Source organism: Acanthopagrus latus, chromosome 21, assembly GCF_904848185.1.
Source record: "Acanthopagrus latus isolate v.2019 chromosome 21, fAcaLat1.1, whole genome shotgun sequence".
In the NCBI taxonomy this organism is placed as follows: domain Eukaryota; kingdom Metazoa; phylum Chordata; class Actinopteri; order Spariformes; family Sparidae; genus Acanthopagrus; species Acanthopagrus latus.
In genome coordinates this window covers 12,208,390-12,220,665 of record NC_051059.1, presented here as the reverse complement: position 1 = coordinate 12,220,665, position 12,276 = coordinate 12,208,390, and the positions used below count along the sequence as shown (strand labels likewise).

Sequence of the window (12,276 nt, the reverse complement as noted above, 5' to 3'; positions counted from 1 at the left end):
TGCTTAAATCATGAGATAATCACAATCAATACAAAAAATTGGAATAAATCATAATAACCGCAGAAATAACCATAGAAACTGACCTGGACCACCAGACTTCTTGTTCTCTCCTTTTTCTTGCCCATCTGAGAGCTCACCAACCTCGATGGCCACATGACCTGCAGGAATACAGGAGACACACCTCAGTGTGGTTAAAAGAACGAGAAAAGAACGTCCACTTTTAAAATTGCACCCAAGTTTGTTTCCAAAGAGTATTTTTATCCACAAAACCTGCTAACCATCTTTTTTTGTTTTTCTGCGTCTGACTCCTCTTGTGTATTTTTTCCAAAATTTGCGTTTCTCTTTGCCTCGCGCCCTCAGGGCAGCTTTGGGGTCTGTGATCCAGGCGTGATAAAGAAACTGGAGAACAGAGAGAAGGAGTTTAGTATCAATGAAAAGATGTTGAATAAAGGTAAATAATATAAATAAAAGTAAAATCAAACACCAATTTAAGATGGTCAGCAGCAGATTCTCACATAGCTTCTCTGAACACACCAACAAAAACACTTTTTAAAAAAACAGCTCATTCCGGCAAAAACTTTAATAAATCATCACAGAGAGGCCATCTCAAGCTAGTTTTTATTCTCTGCTGTTGAAAACAGTCGGATGTGTTTTTCATTTCATTTCATTTCATTTTCATTTTTCACTGAGACATGCAAAACCACCAGTGACACAAGCAATACACACAAACAATGTCTTTCAACAGAAGAAAAGGCCAAAACACAAAATGCTAACGAGGTTGCTGCCCCACTGATAACTGGCACAATTTTTAAGCTCCATGCGTCAGATCAAAACAGACAGGAAACACATTCAGTACTGTGTCGAATAAAGCTCCTCTTCGTGCAACCCTTGTGAAGACAATCAGCATGACTACAACATGCAAAAGAGCAAAGCTGAAAAAGCTTTTCCATTCCAGCTCTGGCTTGTGATATGGAAGAAATCCGTTTCACTCATTTCTGCCCTAGCAGAGCAACTAACATGAGCTGAGAAGGCAGTTTGCTGTGGCAGATTGCTTAGTTGTTGCTCAAAAGTGGCTGATGTTCATACAGAAAGCAAGCGAGGTGTTAGTTGTGGTGGTGAGTACCTTTCCTGCCTTGACTACATACTGCAGTATAGTTTTAGGCAGCTTAATGATAGACTTGGGCAAAGCCAGAACAGCAGAGGCAAACTTCCCAATAGCTCGCTACAGAGAGACAACAGAGTGGGAGGATTAGTAGAAAATTATTTCATATTATCAGAAACAACAGAGGTTAACTGTGTTAGCAGACCAGGTTGCTACGAGGTGAATATACATATTTCATTATTCATCATGTTCCCATTTAAAACGTTTACGACTCCGTAACAAAAACAGCATCACCAAGTGAAAACAATCCATGACCAGTCGAGCCACTGCTTCAAGTCACCTGGAACGCCGACTTCTTTGGCGGCTCCTCGTCCTTTTTCTCCTCCTCCTCTTCTTCCTCCTCACTGTCAGTTTCAAACAAGTAATAATCTCCACTTCTAACCACTGAGGGGGCAGAGGGTACAGTGATGTTACATTCAGTCAAACAGAGGCTGAAGTCATTCAACACTGTCACAACATTAAAAATGAAATTCAAAAAGTGGGTTCCCTTGCTGACCGGAAGGAAAATCAAACCACTTACCTTTAAAATCTATGTAATTCATCACCAATTCAAAACTGTCACTGAAACGCCGAGCTCACTGACAAACGACTGAAGACTGAATCAAACATTACCTTGATGCAGTTTTTCTTTTAGTTAGAGTGGCTGTGACACCAGCTCAGAAACATAAAATCTAAGCACCTAATTTACCAAACCACAGTTACAAAAGCTGTAAAGAGCAATTAAGTCCTGCTCTCCCTCTCTCTTTCTCTTTTAAAATGTAACAAACTGGGTTTTCCCCTTTACAGTAATTTTTCAGCAGAACAATTAGAATTAAATCTAGCTTAATGTTTATTTCCATCTTCATCTGAAAACTGACTGTAAATCCACATTTCAAAGCTGATATTTTAAAAAATACTACCTGATAATAAAAATCGTATATCACTGGGGTTTGCATCCCTGTCTACAGTAAGTCACAACATCAACACATATTTAAAAAGAGAAATGGCAGGATGAAACAGAAAACACAGAAAACACACAACACATCTAAAATATTAGTACGACTAACTATGAGCACAAAGCAGGAGAATGTTAAAGACTCATGTTCCTTAAGCACGGTGGCCTTTAAGCTGTTTGACAGAGAAAGTGACTGCTGTCTGCGGTAGTTCAGTGTTAGAAGCAATGGGGATAGACAAGGCTGACTTATGTCCTTGAACAGAACCACAGTGGGCGGGAGGTGAGGGAGGATGCTGGGATATGGAGATGAAACATCAAATGACAGAGAGATAAAATGGAGAAATCATTTGAAAATGTCATGTGGGGGTAGAGTACGATATGAGACATGAGTTCTAACCAAACAGGCAACCATTGATGGATTTAGAGAGATGCCACAATCTTTTTTATTTGGACTGCAAACGTCGTCATTTTATATATTCAATCGCTGGTCCAATCGTTTGTTTATTTTCTCCTGGCTGACACCTGTTTGGTGATCATGTCTACAGGCAAAGAATGAACAAACTCTTCATCCTTTATTCCAGTACTGAGAATAAAGGCAAGTCCACTTTCATATCTTTGCGTGAAAGTGTTTTACAAGAGAGAGATTCTCTACTGTGGGCTCTTTAGGTGAGACCGAAGATGACGTTTAGTTTTAAAACAATGTCAAGTAAAAAACCTCCAGCCATTAGTAATTTTCTCCTTCTTCATCATCTCAGTGTGTCTATTTAAGGCAACCCTGCTCTGCACTGGCACTGACGCGTTTCTTTAGATCATCTCGAAGTGCCTCTTCACACACTGTGTACAGTCAGATGAGAGCTACAGGTTACAATAAGGGCCCTTAAATAGAGACAGAAAAGGACTAAAGTCTGGATGGAGCGAGGCTTCTGTGTGTTTTGGTGCCTTCAGAGCCCAGGGGCAGTACGGGAATCCTCAGCGTTCTGGTCAAGGACACAAGGGCCAATCAGAGTGGAGGAAGAGAAAAAAGGGGGATTTGGGGGGGTCAACCTACTGGAAGCATGGTCAACCCACGGCCTCCACCACTGCTTTTTTTTGGTCTTGGCTTTCGTTGGCTGTGCTCCTAAAATTTCACAAATACAGCAATGCAACATTTCATAAGAAAATTCAATTCTCTGCAAACGTCAAGGCACATTTTCACTACGTTAAGCTGCTCTCTTAGAACAAACGCTACTGAATAGACATCATTACACAACATTCAATGAATTATTACACTCTCACCCATCTCCCGTGAACATTACTTAGTCACAGAACCTCATAACATTTGCCACACAGAGAGAGAGGCCCCTGGCAGCCTTCGTCATACCATCATCATCATCCTCCTCCTCGGGCTGGACTAGGGTCTGTCCTTCTCCAGACTCCTGCGCTATGCTCAGCATCTTCTCCTTGCCCCTCTTAAACTTTTGCTGCCTCACCTTAATGCGCTCCATCCTGATTAGATCAGAGAGAAAGTGAAGAGACACAGAGTATCGACACAGATGAACATCACCGACAGACTGACCATAAACATCTCCAGGCTTCATGTGGAAATTAGTACATGTTACGTAATAGTGGAGTGCTCATTAGAGCGGGTGAGTGGATATTATCAGCGCTCATGAGTAACTCCTGAGGTAAGTGTAAGTGGTGGAAATACATTGACTTTATGTAGTATGGTATAATGACAGACCGCTTCCTGGAAACAGTAAAGACGGAGCCAGGAGGTGTTTTTAATCCAGAACACATTTTAAATGCTTTCTGGATCATGCTTAGTTAGTTGTGGATTAAATTTGGCCTAATATATATCAATCCTCTGGTGACAAATACACTATTTAATATTTGCTAAAAACTTAAGTGTCTAGCTCTTTTGTACAGAAGCCCTGAGAGGTGAGAATTTAAAAACTTCTGGAGATCCATTTCCATCTGTGAAAACAGTTGGGAAAAAGTTTAGCAACTGGAAAATTGTTTCTTGTTTTGTTTTGTTTTTTTCTTCCTTTTTTGCTTTCTAATCTTAAGAAATGTTGGCAGGTAAAGGAAAGTGTTGCTATGATGACATAGCATCCCCTTGGGTGCATATTGTACATAAAAACAACAATCACAGTAATTCACAACATGGAGCGAGTTAAGTATTTGGAGTCTCACTGTCTCTTCAGCTGCTCCACAGATTTGCGCTCCTCCTCCAGTCTGGCTCTCACCGCCTTCACTATGGTGGCTTGGAATAGCTCCGCCCCTCTGAAACACACAAACACACATCAGTGACCAATCAAATGCTGGGTCAGAGTTTGAAGCTTTGAGCAAAATAAATTAAAATCTGTCTCCCTTTGGAGGGAAATTTCACACAACCCTGTCGACAGGTATATTGACTTTGACAATACTGGGCAATGTTTCTCAGCTTATGACGCTTTCCAGTCACACTGACATTAATCTCCAGAGCATATGTTGGATTTGGCCGATGTGTTTGCTTGATACACACCACTGCTTTTCTTCTCTTCCCTGTCAAAAGCCTTTCCATGTTGTTTGCTTGCTGAATAAATCATGCAAACCTGAATCTAGAGGGCCTTACAGAGTTGGTATTCTTGCGCCTTTATTTTTCTCAAATAAATTAGATTTCATAAGTAGGAAAAACCCTGCTGTAACTAGTAGAGTAGGCCTTTATTTATACTTGAGGACCAGAGCAGCATCACTAGGCCTCAACCTCAGCTTTGTACCTGGATGCGAGGATCTGTGACGCTCTGATATCAGCCACCACGTGGAGGAAGTAGTAGCTCATGAAGACTCGTCTCTGCAGCAGCAAGAAGGCGAAGCAGATGCTGTCCCAGATGATCCCGGCCTCGTCGCTGGGCTGGTCACATTTTGCTGGTGTAAAATACATACAACACACTCATTAACAATCTAATTTAGACACTTTTATTTCAGGAAATTTAGCCATTGGCTTGTTTAAACCACAGTAATCAATTCGTGGAATGAAAATCATTAAACTGCAATGAATTCCTCTCTTTGAACACAAGCAGCAAATACTAATTACAACCAATAACAGGTGAGAGTGAGAACATTTATGTTTAATGAGGCTAAATTGCACAGACTCTATAGGATGTTACTGTCGCCCTTTATTGTGTTTTCTGAGGCAATAATCTTGCTGTTTCACTGAGTATTGTGGCAGTGTTTTGTGTTCCCTGTAGATCACTTGCCCAGTGGTTTGCAAATACAGACTGTGCTGAACTGAATTTGCCTGAAAGGCTAACATTAATAATTAAAAGCAAAAGTGGGGATTTATGCCCTTCCTAATATTGAAGGGGATATCTCACCTTCTTGAGACAGTTTTTCCACAATAAATGACCACAACATGCACAAAGAAGTAAGGTGTTAAATCTACTCACAGTCCTTTGACTTCTCGATGTTGTAGCCGTTGATGGTGCAGGCGAGACTGAGCAACTGGACCAACCAGCAATGTGTCTTTGCCAGAGAGTTGATGTAGCCACAAGCCAGGATCTAAAAACGTTTACATTAAAGTTGCATTTTACATACAACATTAAACCTTAAATGGGAGACACTACAGCTGAAAAGATTGCTATGCTGAAAATTAGTGCAAAAAGCAAATACACACTAAAATAATACCTGATTTCCCAATCTAAACATTTTGCCTTTTTTTGTAAACAGGATGCAGACTGTATGCTCTGGTTGGTTGCTTATTTACAGAAAATACTATAAAGGCAGGGAAACCTGACTGCTCTCCACAGAATCTTCCTGGATAACTTGAACATTGTAGGCAGCCACTTTTGGCTCTTTTTTCCATCACTGTGTTATCAATGTCTGTTCGTCTCATTCTTAATGTAACGTCAAATAATATAACATCCATCCACATGGAGGCTTTTACTTTTGTTAATGGCTTTTGACAACATTTTCTGATTTAAGGATTGATAAAAGGAGTTATCCAAAATGCCCGTAAAAATGTCGATAAAAATGGTTGTAACCAATGTTCTCATTTCTGAGAAATGTCTGCAAATTATCACATATTTATTTGATAATCTGCAAAGATTTGTGGCGATACCCATCAGTTAGAATCTTTAACCTGTTCGCCTTCAGTCTCTCCCCTTAAGTATCTTTCACCCACACAGACAGATATCTAAACAACATATCGACTCACTTGTACGCTATGTGAGATTTGTCTATCGTATAAATTAATTGGACATGATATACAAGTTGAGAGAGACGACTCACAGACAGAATATTCTTCATGGTGATCACAAAGATGTTGTAGGCGATCAGGAAGTCCCAGTAGTGCAGGATCTTTTTGATTGGTTTGAGAAGCAGCTCACCACCGAAGAGCAGGAAGTAGAAGCAGGCCACCAGGTAGCCCATGCAGAAGACACTGATGCGTGTGGTCCCCGTGATGAAGATGATGGTGAGGACAAACCAGAACAGGTAGCTAAACATGATGACCTTCAGCATGTCCAGGTAGGACCTGGAGGACAGTGGTGAAACCGATAAGTCAGTTTTCTAGAAGGATTTTAGAGTTAACAAATAAATTCTGTGTGTTTTTGGGAAACCTTGACAAGTCTAAATGTCAGTGGAAGGTTAGCATTCAAAAAATCTGTACTTGAAACCCAGAGGTGATGTGATCCGACACTGAATGTACACTGGAGTGACGAGAAGGAACTGACATTGTTCATCGCATGAAATTAGAAGTAAACAGCGTGGCCCTCGACCAGCTGACCTACGTTGCTGATAAGGATGCATGTTTAGCAAATAACAAAAGTCAAAACAACATTCTGGTTCTTTCTGCTGCTGTGTGCATAATCTGCCGCCCATCAATCACACTTAGTGTATCACTTAGCGTCAGGAGGCCGGTAAGCGTCTGATCAATGACCGTGAACCAGAGCTGAAACCCGACTCCTGTCACTCAGCACAGGTACAGAACTGCCTGTCGTGTGTGTGTCTAACATACTAAAAGCATGCGTATGGATCCTGTGTTGCCCTGTGAGAGACCATTAATATGATGTGTGGAGTGAAAACATAGGAAGCAATGTGCTTTAATTAGATGGAAAACAAGGGACCACAACAACAGCTGCACGGTTTAGGAGGCAGCTCTGATGAAGTGGGTTTGGATCGGACGATGCGTTGATGGGCCGGAATAGCTGAGTGAGTGTCCTTCTTCATCAGGGGGAGAAAATACCTTTTCCATACTTAAAAGCTATTTATTGAGTTAGAGTACAGGGCAAAAGCGTCTGAGTCGTGGAGTGACGGACAGAGTGTTTTTGTGGATTATGGATTTCTCCCCCACCCCGTATCCGTAATTTGATCCTGGAGGGAAACGATGGAATAAGTGCAGAGCTGCTGTGGCGTGGACAGACAGGCTGTACAGCTCTCTTTCTTTCTACTAGGGCTTGTTGATGGACACAGAGTGCGTTAATAAAAGACTTGTCCACTTTGTGCATCAAAACAGTGGAATGTGAAGAGCACATAATCAATGACTGTGGACAGGTCAGGATGCTCTTGCTGTCTTTTCAGCTCGCTCCCTACTTCCCTGCCTCTGAAAACCCTCTCTTCACTCTTTCTCATGTGCCACGTCGCTATCTAGAGCTCTAGATTCAAATATCGGTCGACAGCCAAAATTCTGAATTATGTATACAGTCAGTTTTCAAAAATGGCTCCCGCTGAACTACTGTCATCTGTCAGTTTTCTTACCTTTATTTATCCAGGATAAGAGATTTGCTGAGTGTGTGTTTTCATATTCAGCACCACCCCACTTAAGATTTCTACAGTTACACAGTTAGCAGCCAAGAACAACAACAGATTCATGCTGAGTTCTCTCGGAGCAGCTCGACTGCAGAGGCTGGGATACAGTGTCTTAGTCAACTGCACCTCAGAGGTTGGTGCTGGAATTCTTTTACTTTTCTAATCCAATTCATTTACCTAACCACAACCGTCTGTTATCAGTTTGCTTCTCAATATTCTAGTCTATCAGTGAGTTTAAAGTTAATATAGTTAATATGTTATATCATAATTTATTTTCTCATATGTTGTATACTTCATTTTACTTTCTCTAATTTCTCATTGTCTACTAATTTCTTATCAAATCTCTCTGTAGTGTAATATTTCTGTTCAACATCATCACCTGTTCTGTTGATTTCACAAAGTTGGCAGTTAATTCCTTCTGCACATTCAGCAACTTTATTACTAATTTCTCTCTGACCACCTGTTGAACACAGGTCCAATACATAGTCACAATATCTTAAAATAGGAATTATTTTTGTTGAATACATGCAAACAGTTTAAATGACAGATTGATGTAAAGAATATCATGTATTCATTTATTAATTCCAAAAGTCTGGTTAAATTTTGGCCACTGGCTGGCTTTCTATCAAATTATTTCTGATGAACATTTGACATATCTAGCTCACTTTGAAGGTGCTACATGTTAAGATATGGCCAGCTACCAAATTCGAACTCAATAACACAGTCGCTCATTGCTGCTCACTGTCGCTGCGCTCAGGTAACCATGCAGTCAACTGGCGAAGCTACTAGCTCCCAGACTGGGAGCTCGGTGCTTTGGGGGGTGTTGCTGTTGTTTACCATCAGACTAACATGGCTAGGGGCCAGCTAGTTAGCATGCCCACCTCAACAGATACCTCTGCAACCCAATACACTGACGTCTTTGACATTATGTCAAAACTATAACTTCTCTACATTCTGTTGATTAGGCCACTTATTTTTTTTTTTGAGAATATTAAGAACAAATTCTTACATATTGCACCTTTAAGTATACTGTAATCAAAGCTGAACTGCTTTGTTATTTTTTCATTTCATTAACTTTATCTTGAGGGCCCTGCTGATGAGGAAAATACTTTTTTGTACTGCTGTTCTAGATGCAGTTACAGTCTGACAGACACATGAAACACATTATTCATTCTCCTGTAGCTCATTTTTTGGTCTCCACTGACTCCTGAGGAAAATTTCTGACTCTTTAGCCGCTAAATTTCCCACTATATTCACCAGCTAGCCACTGTGTCTGTCTAGCATTTAGTGCTGAGCAGGTTGTGTACAGTGGGTTTTGAATATGACTGAATTAGCAAATATGAATGCTAGATGGTAAACAGCAGCTGAAATTCACTATAAAGCTCTGCAAAGCCAAAGGGGGCTGCAGATGTGGTAGACAATTCTCTGCAGGTTTGTCACTATGTCTCATTGTCTTATTGTTTTCATTTTACCATTTCTGATTTAAAAAAAATAAAAATAATAAAAGCTACTTTGAACATTTCATTTTGACACTTTTCATTTAGAAAATCTGACACTTACCCTGTTGTTTCAATCATTTCAGATACAATTATAACTAGTATGCATTGGCAGCACTGAATTAAAACAATAAAACCTTAAAGTTAAAATTCTACTCTTTAAGATATAAAAACAAAGCCATAACTCCAAACAGACACAAGTTTTAATGCTCAAACCCACATTGCAGCTCTTACCTGATTTCTTTGGATGAAAATATGATACAAACAAGAACTTGCTCATACAGAACACATTTCACTTAATTGTAATCTAACATTATTAAGTATCTATTAAGCCAACTACTTCCCGTCCTCTCCATTGTCCTCCATGTTAATGCCAGTTCAGTCAAGCTCCAGTGGCACCAAACATATGACAACTGTTTCCGGTGAATCTAATGTAAAATCTAATTTAACTGCTGAAATACAAGCATCGCCATATACCGTCTCCACGTGGCCCTAATAGGAACACTTACTTCCTGCTGCAGTGCGAACACAGCACAATGTCATTGTGAGCTGCTGTACCTGCAGTGGATGAAGTCGGGAACAGGGTTGTGGACGCTGAAAGAGGCGGCGTCCAGGTCTCTGCAGATCTCCACGTTGTCTCCAGCCATGAGGCGGACTGCTGCCTTGTTCTCATCATCAAAGACCTGCCTCTGCATGGAGGCACACAGCAGCAACATGAAGTCATCTGGACAAGAAAAGAGGAAAGGAGAAATCTCACTTCAATGGCAATTCTTACGTATCTACCACTTACGAAATCATTGATCAAACTTGTCTCTAGAGCTGTGCAGATACACGTACAGATGAGGAACATTGAGTCGGGTTTGGTATTGAAATCTGGAAGGTAGAGCCACTTGATCACGTTGGAGTCTGTAGTGGAGTCGACAAACCTCCAGGGATAGTCTGAAATGAAAACATGCACCATTATCATCAGATATAAACAACATCAACATGTCAGGTTTATTGATGGAGCACTTTAAAGGGACAGGACTGGCAACAACAGACTGACATGGTACAAATTAAAACAGAAAAAGAACTTCTTTACAGAACGATGTGAAACAATCCAAGGCCTCAACGTTCTTCTGGGCTAAGATAAAACGTCTGACACAGATATGAGGCTTGGACACATTTACACCTGTTATTGAAATTTGTTCTGTATCTGAACTTGTTATCTGGATAAAGAAAAATGAATGTTAATGCAAGTTGTAAATAGACTGAATTGTGATAAGATCTCCCCGGCCACATCTTGAGGTAGTCTGACTCGCATTGCGTTTGGATCTCAGGAAGTTGAAGTTGACATCCTCCTGTCATTTCAGTTTGGTTTCATAGGTTTTATGGGTTTCTGTGGTATCTTTTTTCTCTGCTTGCATCTTGTACTCTTGTGCTCCTCACCAGCCTAAATTTCCCCTCACACCTGTTTTGCATCACCTTCATGGTAGCACCAGCTGTGCTATCCTGCTCTCTCTTGGTCAAGCACTGGAGAATTAACCTAATGTACTTGTCTGATGTATTTAAAAGACCAGATATAAAAAGAAAAAAATTGCAGTGTCAGGGATTGAAAATGGTAACAACTATCAATATTTTTCAAGGTGCTATATCGAAGTTAGAAAGTCCAGTATTGTGACAATACCGGGTAGGAGGAAACGCAGTTTGTACAAACGCGCCGGCATCCATTCATAACATAACACTGAAACAGATTTTGTTTTTTAGCCAATGTAAAATATAGATTGTCAGTTAAATTTACGGAGTGAGCAAGCGAGAAGGCTCTCATTATTGATTATCCGTCTATTTTGTTCCATTAAAGAGCAAAAAATACCCCATTTTTCAACAGAACTGGGAGAAAAATGTATGAAATGCAGGTGGGAAACAATTGATATTCAGGAAGAAAAAAATGTTTTTATGACATTTGTGCAGCTTATCTGCTGTTAACGAGGCATGGGATTTATCTAATCAAAGACCAGCCTACAGTCTTTGCCAGTACTGCAGCAAAGGAACATAATAGCATAATGTTTTTTATACAAAGAAAGGATTAACTTTGTGTACTACTTTAGCCAAATTTACAAGAAGGGACAAATAATTAAGAATTTGTCACAGACAGTGTTACACAAATTAGAGTTTCCCTGAACTAACAAAACTGAGTCGAGGTCAGTGTAGCAGACCAAACACAAGAATGCAAGAAGAAACTAAATTCTTTCATAAACATTGTGATACTTTAATCTAAAGGCTCTCTGTGTATGTGTTGGAGTGCACAGAGACCCAATGACCTCTGAACTCAAGGATAAGGGATGTCAGGAAGACAAGAAACAGAACTGAGAAATCCTGCCTCATCCCACTAATCGTGACAGTTTTCTTCACCAGAGTCAGAAATCCACCAACGGGTTTCTCTCTACGTTGTTCCTCTCTGTTTATCTCATTTTATTCAGTGTCAGAAACTGCCTACTTAAATTTGTTTATTATATCTTTTGCTTCAGAACATGTGATCATAATGATTTCAAAGCAGTTCTAAATTCACGACTTTCAAATAGGCCAATTTACAGAATACCAGTTTTTGGTAATGACCTTTACAACTTTTAGATACAAGCACAGAGAGGACACTACATTGGATCTCAATGATGATAACGGGAGCACATAAAAAATACCTGATGTAAATCTCTGTAAAGATTGAATCATTCTTTATCTAGTTAACATATCCAGGTTCAGATTCCATTTTAACACCTGGTGTGAATGGGGTGTTGGGGATAATACCTTGAGACAACACAGACAGTTTGAGATGAGTTATCAGTTATAGAAGGGGTAAATGAATAGTTAATGGAGAGAGGATTACTGACAGCAATTTGGATAATCCATAAAATACAAACTGTTTATGGTTGTCAGCTTCTCAA

At 40.0% G+C, this 12,276-nt stretch overlaps 1 protein-coding gene across 4 annotated transcripts in view; it reads right to left on the bottom strand.

Moving 5' to 3' along the window:
• LOC119011602 (piezo-type mechanosensitive ion channel component 2) overlaps window positions 1-12,276 on the bottom strand; it is an 82,209-nt gene that overhangs the window by 16,400 nt on the left and 53,533 nt on the right. For 3 of the 4 annotated variants that reach the window (XM_037084876.1, XM_037084877.1, XM_037084879.1), the window contains 12 exons: window positions 10,196-10,297; window positions 9,917-10,082; window positions 6,345-6,588; window positions 5,504-5,615; window positions 4,835-4,982; window positions 4,269-4,358; window positions 3,457-3,581; window positions 3,145-3,213; window positions 1,443-1,546; window positions 1,124-1,222; window positions 279-399; window positions 84-158 (listed from right to left, as the gene is read on the bottom strand). In XM_037084876.1, coding sequence (XP_036940771.1) covers window positions 84-158; window positions 279-399; window positions 1,124-1,222; window positions 1,443-1,546; window positions 3,145-3,213; window positions 3,457-3,581; window positions 4,269-4,358; window positions 4,835-4,982; window positions 5,504-5,615; window positions 6,345-6,588; window positions 9,917-10,082; window positions 10,196-10,297 — 1,455 coding nt within the window. The remainder of the gene's footprint in view (window positions 1-83; window positions 159-278; window positions 400-1,123; window positions 1,223-1,442; window positions 1,547-3,144; window positions 3,214-3,456; window positions 3,582-4,268; window positions 4,359-4,834; window positions 4,983-5,503; window positions 5,616-6,344; window positions 6,589-9,916; window positions 10,083-10,195; window positions 10,298-12,276) is intronic. The other variant, XM_037084878.1, reaches the window with a different exon arrangement.